Source organism: Rhopalosiphum maidis, chromosome 2, assembly GCF_003676215.2.
Source record: "Rhopalosiphum maidis isolate BTI-1 chromosome 2, ASM367621v3, whole genome shotgun sequence".
In the NCBI taxonomy this organism is placed as follows: Eukaryota; Metazoa; Arthropoda; class Insecta; order Hemiptera; family Aphididae; genus Rhopalosiphum; species Rhopalosiphum maidis.
In genome coordinates this window covers 69,881,858-69,903,765 of record NC_040878.1, presented here as the reverse complement: position 1 = coordinate 69,903,765, position 21,908 = coordinate 69,881,858, and the positions used below count along the sequence as shown (strand labels likewise).

General features: G+C 23.2%; 1 protein-coding gene across 2 annotated transcripts in view; it reads right to left on the bottom strand.

Moving 5' to 3' along the window:
* LOC113551039 (furin-1-like) overlaps window positions 1-21,908 on the bottom strand; it is a 105,981-nt gene that overhangs the window by 15,581 nt on the left and 68,492 nt on the right. For both annotated transcript variants that reach the window (XM_026953045.1, XM_026953046.1), the window contains exons 5-15: window positions 13,529-13,688; window positions 12,840-13,012; window positions 9,004-9,134; window positions 8,729-8,874; window positions 8,471-8,635; window positions 8,026-8,143; window positions 7,622-7,950; window positions 6,718-6,842; window positions 6,449-6,627; window positions 5,878-5,912; window positions 5,341-5,510 (exon numbers count right to left, since the gene is read on the bottom strand). In XM_026953045.1, coding sequence (XP_026808846.1) covers window positions 5,341-5,510; window positions 5,878-5,912; window positions 6,449-6,627; window positions 6,718-6,842; window positions 7,622-7,950; window positions 8,026-8,143; window positions 8,471-8,635; window positions 8,729-8,874; window positions 9,004-9,134; window positions 12,840-13,012; window positions 13,529-13,688 — 1,731 coding nt within the window. The remainder of the gene's footprint in view (window positions 1-5,340; window positions 5,511-5,877; window positions 5,913-6,448; window positions 6,628-6,717; window positions 6,843-7,621; window positions 7,951-8,025; window positions 8,144-8,470; window positions 8,636-8,728; window positions 8,875-9,003; window positions 9,135-12,839; window positions 13,013-13,528; window positions 13,689-21,908) is intronic.

Here is a 21,908-nt window from a genome sequence, read left to right as displayed (position 1 = left end):
ATATGCAGTTATAGTTTCATTTATTTAATCGGTTTGGAAAATAAAAATAAAAATGAAAAAGCTTGAGACCTATTTTAAAGAAATATTTAAGTTTATTTATAATAATAAATTAACTATTAAGTTTTGGAATTAATTTCACTAGCTTTTTTTGAAATATGCATGTGAGGATGTAATTAGAATTATCAAAATTATGCTCTGAAATGTTCTAAAGTATATAACTATAAAAAAAAAAAAATATGTGCCCTTTTATGATAATACCTAATAATTTATTGTTAAAAAAAATGCTATAATTTGCAATTTATATTTTATTTTATAAAGTGTAAAACAAAATATGAAAAACATTGTAAATTCGTTAAAAAAAATTTATATTTTGCCTTAAATATTTTTTCAACAGCACGAAAAAAAAATTCAAGAATTCAAGAATTTCTGAACCCTAATCATAACATATCCGATACCTCTCAAATCTTTAAATTTGTATACCTACCTAAAGTAGGTAATTTCCAATTTTTTTAAATACTCAAATTTAATAAGGTAATATATTTACTTTTTCTATAATAAAACTAAATTTAAATATACCTTTTTTTTGTTTGAAATTGTACAATAATATGAAATTTTTTTTTGTAATTCTTATTTATTTATATGTGAGTATATTTATTGCTATTTTATACAATTCAACTAATGTTGCTGGTAAGATTCTATAATTATGTATTATTACTGCCTAAACCAACTTGATCGATTTATGAGTAACTGCATACTTTTTGTATTTTAAGAAATTAATTTTTCGTTAATAGCCTAATTAAAATCAATCTATTTTTTTTTCAAACTTTAATATTTATTAAAACTTTCAATATTTCAACTGTAAACACGTTGGTATGCATATTTGTAATGGTATGTAGATATATTGTTCTATGTACAATTTACTTGTTATTTAAAATAATAAAAAATATATAACTATAAATATATAAAAAAAAAAAAACAATACTGGAATATTACGAAAATTAATGAAAGTTTAAAATTTCATAACATCTATCTTACTCGTGAAGTCATCCTTATTATTACTATCAATTATACTAGGTTATTAAATGCATAAGCATTTATTTATGGTAACAATGAATAATACACAATAATAATTTGAAAATAAATAATATGAATTCGAATAAAACTAATATCAGGCTATTTACTTAGGATGAAAAAATGTCATAGTTTATGAATTATTTTTTAAAATAATCTAAAACTATTATAGAATATACAAAGAAATACAATTTGATTATTATTATTTTTTATTTTCTTTTAGGAATAGCAAACCCAAAATAATATTTATATTTATATTATATAAAGACATAAAACATTGAACAGAACGTTTGCTGGAAACATTTCAAAAAAATATGAGTTAAATTGTACACTTGAGTTCAAGACCGGAAAAGTGTGACGATACGTGCCGTTTGCAAGATTTAGTTCTTATTATTCAATTTCCGTTGAATTTAATGCATACCGTTTTATGTACTAACCTAACTATTTGCATTCTAGGAAATACTAAAATATATTACTTTAAAATGTGCGAGGAAAAATGTAGTGTGTGACCGGAAGATAAGGGAACAAATTATGGACTTGATGTTTATCCTAAAAACGGTGATAAACGACTGTCATTCACAACGTTTACCGCGATGGAACTAGAAATTTCGGGAAACTCGTCATATCGCACATATTTAAAATTTATTGTTTATCGTATACTCTATACTGGAGGTTTTCAAATTGTTTTAATGCCTAATTATTATGCTATAGGTATACTTATCAAATGTGTATAATTTATGATTGGATTACATACAATATAATCTAAATTTTATATAATGTATAACAAATAATAGTATTAGACAGTAACTATTAAGACTAAATTAGTTTTATAAGACTTAAATCAGTTTTAATTTTTAATTAATTGTATTTAAAATAAGTACCAACTACAGAATGGTCAGAATGTCTAAACTGAATTTAGTTATTAACAATAGCTATTATGATTAAAAAAATATGATAAAAAATAACATTGTCTGATACATCATATATTACTTATTATATTTCTCTCATAAAATATACTTACAGAATTGTTTCTACTTATATTACATACAATAATGTAATAATAAATAATTGAGGCATATTTGATAAAATATAATTTCCCTTTGTGTGCCTTTATTCTGTTTTTTTTAGTATTTTCTATGGGCTATGTATTCGTTTGATTACACTAAACTTTAATCATCTCAAACTTTGACTTATTTTGTGTTTCTACACAAACAAAACACTTCAATCTCCTTTTATCATTTTTTATCAACATTTTCGTATGGTATTTTCAAATCATTCCAAATGCTTTAGATTAGATTTTTCTTTACCTAGTATACACTAGGTATACAATACGAGTAAATGCGTTTATATTCCACGTAAGTCAAATAATAATGATTGTATGCAGGTGTTCATGATATTATGTAACATGGTTATTATATTACAAGTATCTACATAATATACGAAAAAAATAAAAATTAATGATAATGTCATAATTGTATTGAAGTATATCAATACCATTTAAAATTTGTGTTATTGTATCATTTTAATATAATGAACTACTGTTTGTTTTTAATTATAAGCTGAACAATTTTACATATAATATAATTAAGTTTATATAGTAATTTAATAATAAACTAATTTTATTATGAACATCTAGCTCAAAAAAAATTGATTAGTACTTGCTTTATTTAATTATAATTAGAAATAATACTAAAAATTTAAGAAATATTATTTTTAAATAATTGTATAGGGTATTTATGCACCTTTATATATTGTACACATAAGTTAAATCATTAAGTTAAATAAAAATAAAATGCTCGTCTTTTCTTTTTACCAAATCATTATATTATAATAGGACGTGTAAGGTGTAACTGATATTACAAATAATACTAAAATTATTTTTTTTTAGAACCCAATATGTGTTATAACTTATTTAATTTAAAGAATCTAATGCATTATGCATACTTTAAGAAATTAAAAATATTATTTTAAAATAAATAAAAACTTTATAATAATGTTTTGCTTGAGTTTTAATAATATCATTAATTGACATACATTTCAAACTTTTTACAATCGTATAGATGTAGTATATTAATTATTAAACGGGATTTAACTAAACGCTATACTTAATACTTATTAATAATACAAAATAGTCAAAAATCGATATTTCATGTTAAATGTGTATAGATAATGTATCGTTTAGTATTATTTCAGATTATTTGTTCGTTATTTTTTTAATTTTTTTCTACGAATTCTATACGAATTTTTAAAATATTCATGATTTTACGAAGTCCTAAAATGATTGTAATATTAATATTGTGAAATTATTGTTTGAGTATTATATTCGTATTTTCTATATTATTAATTATGTTTTTATTAAAAAATTTTATTTAAAAATCAATTATGTTTAATTATTTTATAACGATATGTATTTCTGACTATTTATAATTAATTAAATTATAAATAAAACCAACTATGGGCATACAACTATTATACACTTATACTATAAAATGTATCTAAACATTAACAACTGATATATCTAGTATTATCATCTATATTGTATACAATACAAATTACCATACATTTTCATACATTTTATCAAATCATTTTTTTTATTTGAACAAAAAAACTTAAGTTTACACAGTCGACATGATATAGAGAGACAATATTAAAGTTTATTTTGTAAGGGGGTCAGAATGTCTCATAAATATTATTTTACCACCAACAATATTCTTATAATTTTTTAGCAACTATTCGTTGTATTCAAAAAAATAATAATGTTGCATATTAAAATGGTTTTTGTACTTTTTCATTTTATATTTGATTTATAAATTATTATATTTTATAATTCTTATTAAGTACCATAAAATATAATATAAACATTAAATAATCATAATATTATATTTTATATGTAATGATTTAACATAAGTAAATGTTAACGTGAAATAATATATAAAGTACATAGTATTTCAAAGAAAATATTATGACAGTTATTGTTGAACAATTTAAAAACTTGCATATTATTTTTGATAAGGTAATGACTATGGTTCACATTTGTTAAAGTAAGGTAAATAATATTATTTTAAATATGTATTTACTTAAAACCAAACATGACTTACATATACACATATTTATGCTCAGGTTTAATAAATATATGTAGAAACCTAATTATTAATGAACTCATATTTATGGTTTCCTTACATTAATAAATTATTAAATAATATATTTATTAAACATAGCTTAACCTAACTAAAAATCATCAATATTTTACAATAGATAGTATAATATCTAAGCTAAAATACTAACGAGTAAAAACGTTCAAATTGTTTGAATTGGATCAAAATTAAGTTCAAAAAGTTTTCTCTTTCAAACCGAAAACTTGCGAAGAAGCTCAAAATTACAACCTAGATACAAAAATATGATTGTCTACGACTTAAATTGCCATAAGGCAATTCCTCAAAAACCCTTGAAAATTAAAGTGAATAAAAATTTAACGTTATACAATAATATAAAATAATAATAAACGAATATTGTATCATAATTATTACAGTAATATATATATTTTTTTATTTATTAATAAAGACCTGATAAAGTATCACTAAATTGTTACTAAATTAAATAATTATAAAATAACGAATGTTAAAAATGTAAACATAATATATTAAACTAGTAATAACAGAAGCCAGAAATATGTTAAGCTATTAATAACAAAATTAATTTAAAAAAAAAGAAAATTTTATGTTTATTATTGAACTAAAATATTAATATTATTCAACACACTCAAATGTAGTTAACCTTCTACATATATTAAAAGTCTTTAAAAATATAAATATTGGGACCAACCAGGCAAATTATGGTATATATTTAATTTATTTGAAACGTGAAATTTAATATGATATTATGAACAATATATGGTTAGTTTTAACAAATTTACTTACGTTTTAAATTTCACATGTTGTCAATATGTTATATTCGTTCAGTGTATTGTTGAGAAAACGTATTCATCACGCGTATTATTAATCAAATACAATCATTAATGTTTATATTCGTATATCATACGGACACAGATTTCCCACAAACCCAGTGGTGTTCGGTAAAACGCATTAGAGAAATAACTCGTTTACGCTATTAGAGTGAAGCTGCGTTTTCAACTCTGGGCTATTTAGAGAACATGGGCGGAGCTTATCGTGAGGGGAACACAAAAGTGTGCCGGCTTTAATATTTGACGTAAATATGGATTGTTTGAAATAATATAGTGACAATCTATGCATTTTGAGGGTTTCCACTTACTTGATAGAAATTATGCCATATCAATAACAGCATCACGAGAATAACGATCTCTAGTCTTATTCCTGGTTTAGTCACGTGGTTTCGATCAGATATCAAAGAACTGTAAAATATGGTATCGACATTGTCATCGTTGGCTCTTCTTTTTTCATTATTTGAATTTGAGCAGTTACCTAATTGTTCATATAAAAGTCATAAGATGAATGTTTCCTTATTCTTCTTCACAATTAATCCACTAATAATTATTAATACAAATAAACAAATATTTGTGAAATGTATATGTATTATTATTAATTATGAGTTATTACTAAGTTATACCGCATATAGTTGTATACTAAGAATATTAAAAAGAAATATTTGTCTCTTTAAAATTTATAATTTATTCAAAGTAAATATTTGTGCTGTAATCTATTCAAGTCATTATAATACACTCTTAACTTTTACAAAAAAGGAAAATTTGCATTATTTTAATATTTCTTTAGGAAATTATAATTATATAGCCAATATATAGTTGTTTTTATACGATCTATTATTACTTACAATATACGATGTCAGTTTCATTTAATCGATTACATCTGTAATAGTATACAATTGGTGGTCATTAATACAAATTCAACTTATTAGATCAATATATTTTATTGACAGGTACACTTATTATTATTTTTTATTGTTTATACAAATATTTTGATAGTAAACTTATTTTTTTTTATAATATGAACGTTCTTCATTATATAAAAAGAAAATTTAAGTACCAATATATATTATGTCTGTATATTTTTTTTTTTTTATCAAAATCCAATTTAATTTAAAATTAAAACTTTAGGACTACAGATAAATTACCCAGAAAACATTATATGTTTATATTATATATACGTAATTTAAAAGCCAGTTTGCAGTTTATTTTAGTACCCAAGCGTAAAATTATTTTGTAATATTATTGAATCCAAATATTGTAATCATTTTTTAATTGTAAATAGCAACACAATTATATATATATAAAAAAAATAAATATTTTATTCAACAAAATATAAATTTCTTTACTAGGATCATCAATATAACTCTAAAGATTTTAAAGAAAAAAATTCAACAGATATAGTAATATTGTACTCACAGTGAATCGTTGTAAGTATTTAAACATTGTTGACAATGTTTTGTACTATTTATACATGGATGTTTAATGAATGGAATTAACGTGCTTATTGATTCATTGTTATATGAAGTACCATTAACTGTAGTAGTTTCATTTTTAACATTCATCAAGTTACCTTGATACTTGATTTTTTTTAATACCTGTGTGGAAAATTAAATTTAAAAATATATATATTATTACACTTATTACGATTACATAACCTCAATACCGAAAGCTCTGCTACTTTATACCTCTTTTTCGTTTTGTTTTAATTTCGTTTTTGTCTGTATCTGATTGAAGAATTTCTTTTTGGGAATTAATCTTACCGGCGGCTCAGATGTACCATAAAATATCAACTGCCACTTTTTCAATAATCCTACACAAATTATTAACAGTATGACAAATGTATACATCATTCTTCTTATTTTTTTTTTTAATAAAGTTATATCAATAGAAATCAATCATAAAAATAATTAATCATAAATTTAAAAATATTCATTTATAGTAAATCCAATTTAAATACATTGAGCAAAACTTTCATTTAATCATTTTTTGTGGGATAAAATACTTTATCGTCTGTAAAATCAGGTTTTATTATAGATTTATCCGCCTCTTAGTCAAATGCATTGAATGACACAAATACGGAAAAATAATATAAAAATTTATAATTTAATTTAGTAATTAAATTGATTTTATACGATTAACTAAAATTATAAATAAAAGGAATTCAAAAAAAAATTCTATAAAAATATAATACCAATAATCGACAAATAATAATACAACATTAAAAAAAAAAAAACTTTTATAAAATGATTTACTATAAATTGTCTATAATAATATATATATATATAATGAATTGTAATTTTACTTTATTTAAGAAAACGCTAAGACGATATGAAGTACCTACGGAAAGGCCTACACTTTATTTATTTTAGTAATTTTTCATAAATATTTAACAAAAATTATTTTAAACACAATAATTTTACAGTGTACATTATATAATAGCATATTTTTTTTTTATAAAATACTTTGAAAAAAGCAGCATTTAATTAAGTAATAGTGTATTCAAAATAAAAAATGTTTTAAAATTGTTTTCAAATTATGAACTGATTTTAATTAAACATTTGATAGGTATATTAGAATATAATATATTACCAGGACTTTTAGCAGTTGAATTAGCCATTCTTCTGATTATTTTGATTTCCCAGCGACCAGCTATTTTCTCACCCCAATAATGTACGCTCAAGAATGGCCAATCGTCAAATGTACTGCTTATTATGTCCAATGGCCTTTCAAATAACAACACCGATTTTGTGCCCATTGGTGAAATCAATAAGATTCTCAAATCACCTCTAGGAAAAAACTTAAGCGATATTCGACACTGCACGTGTTCAACGTAGTTAACGGTATTAGCGGAATTATTTTGACATCCATCCACATCCATAAACATGGACAATACACTACCTGGGGCGGGATCAATCCATCTAAATTTAAAAAGTGAAAATAATTAATTGTTGGAATGAAAGAAAAAAATTATGTACAGTATTTGTATATAGTACCTTTGTTTATTGTCTTCTCTGGCTCTACAAATTTTCTGTGGCGGAACATTAGTCCATTGTTCTGCCATTGTAACTAAAGCACCCCCGTCCATGAGCCCATAACCAAACTTATGACTTACTAAATAAAATATTTTTATTTAGGCTGATATATCAGCTAAGTAGATAATCAAATTAAAAATTAACATTGTTTCTAGTTGATGTAAAATAAACTTAATTATGTAAAATTTCAAGTGTTATTATGAATAATGAAATGTTAAATTGTTATAGCTGAACAACTCATTGTACTTTTTTTCGACAGTTAATAATTTAATATACTAATTAATGTACTAAATTTAATGGATTAATCAAAATAGCCGTTATGAGTATATAATATGTTTTAAAATAAAAAATAAAAATATGATTGTTTATTTACAACAACAAAATAATATAAGTACATATTTCATACCTTTACGATTAACTCCATTCGTTGTCCAACCAGATTCATTTTGTAATGGTTTTGTATTTGAAGTCATAACAACTAAATACTGCATATCTCTCCAAGTAAGATTACTATTCGCTTCTAATGCTAAAGCACAAAGGCCAGCTGCAATAGGAGCTGAAGCAGAAGTTCCTAACATTCGAAAGTTTATTTAATTATTTTTATCATCAATATGTATGTTTATACTGTATACATTTATTTAATATTTAGTTTTTAATTAAATACCACTATGTTCGGACGTGCATATAGTTTCTGGTTTCATTTTTGTGTCCATATCAACTGTTGTCACTCCGTGATCGCTTCCTGGCGTACCGGAACTATAAGTAGCGGCTAATGTTGATGAACATTCTTCCAAATACCATGGTTTGTTTCTGTAAATTTTTAAATTGATAGCTTTGAGTGTTAATTTAAAAAATGTCAAAAATTCTAAATGTTATACAGTTTTCGAAATATTATATTAAATAATCAAACTAAATTAATCCATATGCATTAAAACATACCCGGTTTGAGTGACACTCGAAATGGATAGCGTATATATACTGTTTGTATATCCATCACAATTACAAGAATCAGTATGATGACCACCATTACCCGATGCCCATACAAATATTGAGCCTTTGCCTTGTCTTCCCTGTAGATATACAAACGATCATATAAATTAATACAACTGTGTATGATATATAATATTATGTATAATATAAATATTTTATACAGATAATTATAAATTATATATTTATACTTTTATTTATGTTCCAATAATTAATATTTATGCTAAAATACGTAGCAAATATGCTATTTCTTCAATAATACTGTAATTCAACAATGTATTTTTAGACTTATGTTTTTCAAATTAAAAACCCCTGATTTTGTACTTAATATTATATTGTTATATATAAATATAATTATTAGATAATTATTTTAAATATTTTGTCGTATTAAAAAAAAATCCAAACAAGTAGTTTACGAGTCCTAAAATGTGTACAAAAAAAAAATAATATTCCTTAGAAATGGTTTTACAAAAGAATAAAATATATACTAAATTATTGTTAATTTTTTCAATTAATAAATATGTTGGACTTAATAGTTTTACATACAACACCATACATATTACATACATGATACTACTAAGAATTAATTTTACAAAATGTATGGTATATTTTACGTTTTATAAAAATATTTAACATAGTTTACATTTTAATTTATATTTTAAACAACATTTATATTAGGATTTTAAAGTAACAACCTCTTCGATGTCAAGACTCATAAACTAACATCAGAAAAATGAAAAAAAAAATTATTATTAAAATAATAAATACAATTTTGGAATACATCCAAGTTTTGACAAATATATTATTTTACATTTGAAATACCTTATTGTATCTAACTTGATTCTACAAAAATTCACTTCTCAATAATTGTGTATTGTATAAAATATGTATAAATAAGAAAAATATCAATAATTTAAATTAACACATTTAATTCTTATATAAAATTTAATATATATTTATATACTCATTCATAACTAAAAAGTTCAAACTAGATTTTTTCAAAAATCGTTTTTAATATATATATAAAGGTTTAGTGATCAATGTTCTATAATCCGAGTTCACAAACAACCATTTAGATCCATTATTTAAAAAAATACAGATAACTAAAAGGTTTTAAATCAACATAATTTTCAAATTCATTATTTTATAGTGATATAAGTTAAAACATTTTGTTCATCAATATAGTGTTAAATCAGTAGGTTTTACCTTCTATATGTAGGACAAAATAAATAAATAAATAATAACAAAAAGTACTATAATAATATATTCATTGTATTAATCGTACAATTACACCGCTAAGTATGCATAATAAAATATTATATTTATATATAATATTGTATTTAGATATTAATGATTACTACTATGATGTTTCCTTTATCTTTTTATATAATGTTTAGAATATTAAGTTAAAACATTGGGCATTTATATCATGACAAATTCAACAGTTCATAACCCATGCATGGATACATATGTCTAATTTAATGGACTTTATCCATTAACAGTACACAATTACACATATAAAAAAAAACCTTTTAAAGTAAAATTAAAAAAAAAAAAGTGAAACAAAAATTAAAGCACAAAATTAAACAATCAGGTCACAGACTTGACATTCATTCATGCATATAAAACAAAAAACTCTATTATTTTGCTTGTGAATAGCCTGTTATGAAACGAACGGATGCGTGTATAAATTGTCGACAAATGCACACATTTTACCTGACAGGCGAAACGGCCAATAAAAGCTCATAAAAACAGTACAAATAAATGTTTGTTGCAGGCTATTTAAAAACCCTTAATGGCAACTTTTGCTAAGGTTACATCTACCGTTTTTTTCGCATTCCATCTCATTTTTTCCCTCTCTTATATCTCGGTATCGTTCATTCACCTTATTGCCTCTTACCATCTTTCTATTTGGCCAGATAATATCCAAACTAACCCCATTCAACCGTAATGCTAAATTATATCCGTTTATATTTTTAAATGGCACAAAAAACGTCCATAATAGTTCAAATCACCTTGGGTTAAACTATACGACCAAACGTCTCATTCGTTATTATTCATCACAAGGAAATAATGTTGTAAAAAAATACAAATTTTCTATTTTTGGATATTATATTTATGTTAATGTTATTTTTATAAATAAATAACTAATCATAATTTTATAACAAACCGTTTGAATTTCAAATCTTGAATGTTTTAAATGTTTTTCAATAATCGATAGATAAACATAATAACATTCTCTTTGTCTCTCTTAATTTATTACTGTTATTACTACTTTTTTTTTTACGAGTTTTAAATAAAAGTATACTTAATTAATATAATAATAATAGGCTTTGATAGAAAATATGTACTAAATATATAAATAAATATATTTCATACATCTATGATAATTATATTGCATCATAATATGAGATGTAATTATCAATTTTATTTCCATTTTAAAATTTATTTATCCTATTCTAACAACGTATTTAATGTTCTAAGTATATAAAAATCTAAATTTGCTAATGTTAAGATTTTGAGTGAAGCGATTAATGTATTTGATTTTACAATAATATGATTGTGTTTTTTTTTGCATTTTTTGTGCGTATATCTATCATTGGTTTTTAGGTAGTAAGCTGCTTCATTTTTTAACATTAAAGATATACTATTTTTAGAAAAGTGAATTTTTTGGTAATATGATGATCAAAAGTAAACATTCCCAATTATTTTTTAAATACCTGGGGAAAAAAAATAAAGAAACAGGAATTTTTATACAAAATCGATTTATTTATTTATACAAACTTTTTTCTTGCTTTATAATTTCTAAACATAAAATTATCTTCAACATTTTTTCTCTCTTCTTTTGCTATATTTAAGTATCTATAATGTTCTACATTTTTTAGTTTTTTATGGATTTATGAATTCATTTACTAATGAAACCATCTCAAATTAGAATCATTTTACGTATCATTGAATTAAAATAATCACATCAATCACAGAATTTTTATACTTTAACTTATAAAACAAAATAAATATGTTTACGTTTTGCAATGAATCATATATCAATTGAATATTTTACCCAGTTAAAATACAGTACTTTGTAAGCATATTATATTGCATATACAAAACGCCGTGCAACATAAAAATAATATGTTAAGAATCAACTACACCATGACGTGTTGACATCTCATAACTTTTAACTTATCTCAGTGAATTAAAATTAAACATAGAAACTTGAGAATTTTTAGAATTAAGTTTACCATTATTTTCTATGTACGATAATATATAAAACATATTTAGAAAAATACATTTTAAGCTAACCTATATACAGTTTAGATTATTCGACATCTATGATATTGACTAGGTACTAGAGTAATAACAATAATAATATAGGTGTTATTTATTATTTTACTATGATACATTATATGCTATATTTTTTACTATTGTAGTTTTGTATTTATAATTTAAAATTAAATTTCTAATAGTAATATAATATATAAATAAATTATAAAATGTCCTTTTAAATAAATTCTAATACTGATATTTTTTAGAATCGATTTTCTTGCATATTAATTTATTATTGAATTATAATTTAATATAATATCCTTTACAGTGATGATATAGGAGTACATATTTTGAAATATTTTGTTCAGTAGAGCCAGTTATTTAATTTTTTTTTATAATTCTAAATTTGTAGTTGCTTGTTTTAAAAAAAAATGATCAACATTTTTGTGAAAATTACTGTAATAATTGAAACCAATCAAAATTAATTTGATTACATTAGACAATGTAACGATGACACTTACCGATGTAACGCCATTAACGAATGCTCTTTTGGCCAATGGTCCAGGTCCATCAACTGTTTCCCCATCGTCCTCTGGTCCCCAGGAAGCACTGTATATATCTATATAGTTTGTATTCAGGCTTAATGCTTTTGCTTCAACCACGTCGTTAACAACCCCATCTAACATCCGGACACCTTTTGATAAACATACCAAAAGCATAATTTATTTACTTATGGAAAATTATTTTTTTAAATATTTTTTTGCAATTTATTCCATATAACGGATAGTGTGGTATACACATTAAAATTAAGTATCCCTAATATCTTTCTTGTCTATGGCTATTGAATAAATTATGGAATATATATATATATATATAAGTATACAATCTAAATACTACATGCGTATTATTATATCGGAATTTAAATTAAATAATTTAGCTGCATCCTAAGATGCTTGATATTCTTATGATAAGTAAAATAGTTATATAATTAGTATTGAAATTATATAATATATTATTAAATATAGAAGAAGGTGTTAAAATGTGTAAAATGTATAGTTTATACTTATCAACTATTGCATAATACAATATTTATAATTTATAGTATACATATTATACTACATAAATATGTTTTAGAAATTATTTAATACCCAATGTCACTTCAATAAATTATTTTATATGCTACTAATGTTTACATAGTATTTTTTCAAACCTCCGATTTTTGCATTATATGCAATTCCGACGCCACAGAATTGGTTAAACGCGACCGCTGCAACTTCTCCAGCACACCTTGTACCATGTTTGTTGTCTCCGTCATCTCTTGGACTTGGGTCGTCGTCATCATCGTTTATATCCCAACTGGCTGCTTTGTCCTAAGAAATTACATAAATTATCCAAGTCATTGTCGGTGAAACATTACATTATTTATCTGAGGTATTAAGGACGGTTAGGGAATGTTACATCAATAATTCATGCAATATTTTTAACTCGAGGCGTATGAGTGTACTCGAATTTAAAATAAATGAAAGAGACACGACGAGCACCGAAAACAAAGAGCTAGATGTGATAATATACAGTTTGGATTAATGAAACGCAGAGAAGTTAAATAGCAGGGTAATACAAACAAGGGCGCAAAAGGTCAATCAAAATGGACCCCAAGGCGACAAAGAGTGTAAACAAAATGATATACACAATACAGTGAATACTTGACAGCGGCAGAGGCAATAGTATTATTAAATGGCTAGCGGCTGTGTAACGCCTTTAAAAAAAAACCTATGAGACTGTCGCATGGGAGAAGTTGAAAAATACATATGGAATGTTTGGGAATGGAAATTGATTTCAACAATGATGTATATAGGTGCCTGGAGACTTTCACAAATCAATATTAAATTGGAAAATATTTCAAATTAAACATTGATTAATAAACAAGGAGTACATTTTCATATATGAGTAAATCAATTAATAATAAATCGAAAATAAAGTTATTGTTGTTTATTTTTTTTCATCATTTATAAAGTTTATAAAAAATAATAAAAAAATAGTAAAATTAATTCAGATAATTGTAATGATAAGTATTGATATTATTAAATTTATTAAACTATTTGATTAATAATTTTATATGTATTACACTATTTCTACTTTATTGAAATGTCATTTTTAATTATATTAAATAATAATGAATAATAAGTAAACATAATATATTTAGCAGTAAATGAACAAACGTAATTCAATTAGGATTCTATTAACATAAATATAAATTAAAACGTAACGTTGTGAATTATTTGTTTTTTTTTTTATAATACTAATAATACCAATAATAATTTATCATGCAGTTTATTATAATTAATATTGAAAAATGACAATACATTTTTATCAATTATGCTAAACAACTATTTTAGTTGTATGTATATATATATTTTTAAATAAATACCACTTTATACCATATATATAATTAATATTTATATCCGTATTATCATTATAAGCAGCATAATTGTAATGTATTTTTAAAAGTACATTATGTAATAATGTAAGATAAAACAATTTAAATATACCTATAGAATACATGAATTGCACAGTTTCAATGAAGCTTAGTACAAGTGATTTAATGTGTAGGTATATGGCATGTTGTATACTATATATAATATACATTGTGTATATATATATATATATATAGCTACATTATAAATTAGTTAGATATATGTTGTTGCTTTCTACGGGGATTCTAATCAGTGACCCGTAGTGTTTAATTCAATGACATAACACATATGTATTGTACATCGACATTCCACAAAAAATACAAATCCTATATAATTTCATTTAGTTTGAAAATTCGAATGGTAACAAAATTAAAATTTGTATACTTTTAAGAATGTATTTTTACAATTGAGTGTTGAGTAACCGAAAAATTTCTTAAGAACTTGGTTTTTTTTTTATTATATTTACAAATTTTAGAATGATGAATTCAAAATAATTTGTTACTATTGTTATAAATTACCAGTAGAAATAGAACCATTCCAATGATGAACGTAAGACATAGCGTTCAGCAGATTCAATTTTATGCTATTAGCTTTAATATTAGTTCCAATTTACCTATTATCATACTTAAAGGTAATAATATTATCTAGGGTACCCCATAGGCTTTTATTGGTATCTTAACTTTTAAGTGAGTTATAGTTATGTAAAATATTAAAATTTTAAAATGCTAGTAACTCGCTTAAAAATTATAATATCAATAAAAGCCTGCAAGATACCCTAGATAATATTATTAGCTTTAAGTTTGATAATAGGTAAATTGGCTCTAATATTAAAGCTAATAGCATAAAATTGAATCTGCTGAACGCAAATTTGCTATTTCTTACGTTCGTAAGACAGATAACACATGCGGGTATGACGTCTTCTTAAAATTAATAGTTTATATAATAAAATATATCAACTACAAGTATTAATTACTATTATAAGTCTATAACATTGTGCTAATTAATGATTGATTATTAATTATTTTACATTACTATTAACCACTATAATAGCGTACTTGTATGCTATAAACTGTTTTGAAACTAAAGTCTATTAGCAATAAATATTTTTTTGAGTTTAACGTTTTCGTAATAATATTACGATATTATCATGTATGTGATAATTTAGAACTTTTAGTGAGGGTATATTTTGAAATAAAAAACGTGTTCAAACAAAGTAAAATACAAATATGAAATTCATCAAAAATATTTTTGTTTGATATTTCCTCACGAGTAACACAAGAGAACTATGAAAAATAATATATTATTATGATGTAAAATTAAACCTAAAAATGAAACTAGCTAGAAGCTAGATACATACCACTTGCATAGGTATACCGGAGTATTTCATACTATATAATATTTAAGTTAGTAAATACTAAATAATATAAATAAATTTCTACGACATTAATTTTATCATTAATTCTACGAAAAAGCAAAGCAAATATTTAGCTTAAAAATACATTAACATACCTTTTGTTAAACGTTTTTACTACAAATAACACAATAATACGTTGATATTTAAGATTAAATTTTCACGCCTACACTTTTAAAACCAAATAGTACTGTTGTCTGACTTAAATTTCTATTCAAACTAAATTTAATTAAACCATATAATATATTAATATATATATATATATATATATATATATATATATATATAATGTAATAATGAGCCACCTATAATGTGTTGTGAGTCAAAATATATAGGTCTTTCGGGACTATCGAAAATGATGTTGATATGGAAGGGCGTATTGAAAAAGCAATAGACCATGGGTGTGACTCGTGAGATCTGAAGTATTATTCAACGTTAGCAATTATTTCACTTCAACAACTTGTATTGTTTGGGTGTATGTGTATCGAGCGTTGCTTCTATCTCTACTCAGTTTTACTCCTTTTACCAAGATAAATACCTACCACGAATATTATTGTTTTATTAACAACATTTTAAGTAAATGTTATGTGATAATCATATTAATGATATTGTTTTTTCATGTAAAATCTTGAACAAATGTTCAATTTTGTAATGAAACTATTTATTAATATAGTAATATAGCATTATTAATTTTTGCCATTAAATGTAAAAAAATACCGCTATGGATATTAAAATATAAATTAAATAACTAAAAATACTTCATATTACATAGACCATATTATTTATGTAAGTATATTCGTTCAGTGATCTAGTCGTTTCAGAACAACGGTAATTAGTTGTTGTCCTCTCATCTTAATCACATAATAACAACAATTAAGTATGATAAAATATGATAAAATATGAAATAACATTATTGTAATATCAAAATGTATAGAGTTCCATAGGCATAAAACTATATTATTGATTAAGCAATACCAATTTTAAGCATTGCTTATAAAATTATCGTTAGTCGATACGTTATATAATATAACATATACATTAACATTATACTTAATATATAATACTTATTTTATTTTATTTTAGAGTGTAAATAATCATGGAACATATGCTAATCTTGATATTTTTATAATACTTTGATATTTGTAAAAAACGATAAAATATTTGGATTAGCAAAATGTATTATTTTAAAGTTGACTAAAATTATTTCAATTAAATTTCATCATTTTATCGAATAAAACTTAAAATTAATAATAGTTTTTGAAATTACTACAATATAGAAACTATTTAATATTTTAAATATATACTATGCATTTTTAATAAAATATTTTGTTGTTTATAATAATTTGGTTAATAATATCCAATTTTTAAAATTATATAATATAGTTTATAATTTAAAGTTATTTTTTTTTTATCATTCAATTCTTTAGGAAACTGTTTCAAATACACATCAATTTTATATTCTAAGCAGAGCGATGATTTTTTTTTTGTCTTCACCTTTTGGAGCAGTAAAAAATTAATTTTTAAATGTTGATGGATTGTTTGAAATTTAAATTCTTACGACATATCTAAAATGACACATGTAAAATAACTAAAGGTACGTCAAATTTTAATTTAAAATATAAAATTTAACCACAATTATTTATAAACATTAAACATATTATTTTCACAATTTAAATATTTCAGTGTACTCATTATTGTTGTAAATAAACAATAGCTTAGAATAAAATGCATTAAATCTTTATTACTAACTTTATATTCTAATGATTAAAACTCAAATGGAAACAAAATAATGTAATAAAATACATAGATGTATGAAGTAAGATAAACGAGGCGTCTGTTGACTTTGGTAATTTTCGACTTCCAATATTACTTTGAATTGAAAATATATACAATATACCTATATGTATATAATAATTTTGATACATAATATCAATAAATGAATGAAGATAATTAAATCTTCTGAGAAATATAATAGAACAATAGTTAAAATTTGGAATACGATGAACAAAGTTTATTATTTATTTAGTTGCTCGTTTGTTGATTGACCCCAAAGAAATAGTATAGTCGTGTAATTTGGAGAAAGGGATAAATAGTAACAAATAAACTCAACTCTCCCTAGAGACATAGTAAGGAAGTTATATTATGTTCCTTTGGTAATGAAGGGAAATGGTAGGTTGATCATAAGTTAGTATTTAGGGGTTATCGCTGATTAAGAGTGGAAAACAAGCTATAGAGCTTAACACGTCGGATTAAACAGCACCCAACCAGTTATACCTGAATCCATTAACTTTAATAACAATTATAAATTATTTTCATTGTATACTCAAGAATTCTAAACATAATAGCCAATCATATTTACCAAATAATAATTAACCACAATAATATATAATAATATGCTTTAAACACAATCCAGATGTTTTTTTATTTATTTATTAAGATTATAACCAATACCTATAACCAAATACAGAAATAACAACGATGTTGATGTTATTATTTGTTTATTTATTTACACAGTTAAGTATTAATTTTTAATACATTTTTGAAAAAAAAAGGGATTTTTAAATTTAAATTAATTATATTTCGTACTTTTTATAATAAATTAACACTTATTTTAGCATATTAAACTTATATGTTAATGCATATTGCACATAGTACATTATAGTTTTATTTGTAAATATATAAAACATTTAAATTCGTGTCCATTGAATATTTTTCATTATTGTTTTATCATTCACGCCTTCTTGGTCCAATTAGTTCGGATAATTGAAACTCCAATATATAGGATATGTATAATATATGAATTATAAACACATTTTATACAATATGTGTTTCCAAAATTATTGTAATATCCCCTCTACCGTACAGCATCGTGCAAATAAAAATAAATATATACATTTTTGAAACATAAATAGTAATATTCCTTTCCAACCAATTAAAAAAAATATATTTTGTAACTATAAAAATGTTAGTTGATTAAACCACCAAATTAAATTCATCAAAATATCGTTCTCTTTATCTTTGAGCTATACATATATAATTTTCTATACGTCTATCATTATCTTTCTATATTTAGTTTGGAACATATGTCTTGTGGCCAGCAAAGATTCTCTCAATTATTCTGCTGAGCTCAAACGTGACCCTTTGTTGGTCTTTAATCGACCATTGTTTCGCACTAGCGAATCGCAAATAAACCACACAACATCTTAGGAACCTACCCACACAATCTATTGTTACGCAATCGCATTTAATTCTATTCGAGTGTATTTAATTTTAGAAACCAAATATTCAATTTAATTTAACTTATCTTCGAGTCCACGATTAAGTTCTTAATCATAATCAGAAACAGCAGATATGTTAAATATAAATACAACTATCGGTAATAAATATAATTTTACCTATAAAATTATTATGTTTTTTTAGAATATTCTAATTAAAATTTCTAAAAATCTATTACCTGTGTTTCAAAAAATTACATTATATTATTGATTAAATAAGATAAATCAAAATAACTTAAAGAACATGTTGCTGTAAAGATAGATAAAATATAAAAATATAATATACCTACAAAAACAAGATAATTAAACTTGATTTAGATCTTTGTAAAAAGATTTATATATTTGTTGTGGTTATACACCCGTTGACAAGACTTAAATTGATTTTGGTTGAAACAGTTATTCAAGTTTAAACTTTAAAAAAATTTATTTATTAATTGTGTTTTAAATTATTTTGAGCATATTCAATAATCGAAGTATTTATAGTTGTAACCCACTCTAAGAAGTGGTTGGTTAGTGAAATTTAATTAGTCTCTTTCAATGTATTCATGTTTCAGACATTCAGAACACCACCTCTACTATACATAGTGAAATAATTATTTTTATTTAAAAGTTCAAATAATTAGAAAACACTCTCGTTATACGTTCTATAAGCTCCAATATTCATGCATTCATATTTTTAAAAAATAAAATAATCCACGTCTAAAGAAATAAAATTCTAACAAGTAAATTATCACAATACACGTTTAGCGTATACACTAGTATGTAGAACTGATTCCTGTGGTGTTTATATATATTAAAGTACTGAAGTTTATATAAAAAAATCCATTATCTCGCTACCGAAAAACACCACGGGATACATTAAATAGGCAATGATAAAAGTTAAGTTAACGTTAATTTATAAAAAAGTCAATATTTTATTGTCGCATTTAAAAAAAATGCATACCCTATTCTAAATGTGTATGTTATGGAAAGGAATAATTTCTACGATTAAATGTTTATTCTTTTTAAGTAAGTTTAAATTTAATAATAAGATAAATATCTTATTTTGACTTCAACAAGTACTGTTATTATCATAATATCAGTATAATATATCGTGAATAACATAATTACGAATATTAGGTGGTACCTAACAATAAAAATAATTTCCCAAATAATTTATGCATAATTTATATATTTTAATGAAATCCTTGAAATACTTTATGAAAGCAAAATTATTTAAAATTAAAATATAACCATAGAAACCCTTTATATATTAGTTTAATGTTGGTTAATAATACACCCTCTAGTGGCTTTATCACTATGTTTACCAGATTCTAACTGATTTCGACACCATTTTTTAAATAAGATTTTCCATAGTAATTAATATAAATAATAACCTTCATAACTATTCATCAAATTATCCATAAAATAAATACTTTATTGACTTACAATTAGACAATTTTAAATTTTAAATGGGAGTAGGTAAATGTAAAAGAAGGAAGAATATATAATTATTATAAATATTATATATTAGTATAAGCGATATATTTGTTTTCACTATTAAAAAATAAGTAGACACCTATTTCTCAATAGAACTATTTGAATCGCAATACTAAATATTCTTGGAGACTTGTTTTAAAAAAAAGTCGTATATTATGTTTGTATAAACATTTTTAAAAAATTCGTTTCACCGAAAATAAATAAATACTTGTCATCTTATTGGAATTCAAATACTGCAGTGGACTCGTGGAAGCTTAAACCCGATTTGATATCATAACGTATTCATGCATAACCATTCCTTTTCTGTTCCATTTCAAATGTCTCACAACCACAGAATTCTATAGCTGGATAATATTGTTGTATAATATGCAACAATAAGTGACCTTTTTATCCTAAAAAAGTTGAATTTATATTCTAGAGAGTCATTCAAAAAATTGATAAATCAATACTTATATTAAAGTATATCATACTAATCAAAAAATAAAATTCAAAGTTTACTTTGAAAATATATTTTCTTGTATAATGCAAGTGATAATAAGGGTATAGATGTACTGTGTTCACTGATTTCCACGTTACAAGGTACTCGTATCAGTCGTATCACTTTACTAACCAGATGGCTAAAGTATTAATATTATTGCAATTAATGTTGTCTTGATCATTTTCACCTATATTAAACTTTTTGTTATTTACTATTAATTTTTAAAACGTAATAAATTGAGATCTAAATATTTTTTTGATACGCTTTACACTATAATATCATAATTAATCTAAAATAACAGATGTTTTCAGTAGGTATACACTCATAAAAAGGCATTCTATTATTTTTTATCTTAATTATTTTAATATTTAAAATGTGTATAACCGAATAGTAAGTCTATTTATACATTCAAAATTGAATAAATTGTACTTTATTTGATTAAAACTGTGATGAAAATAATAAAACGCTGTGGG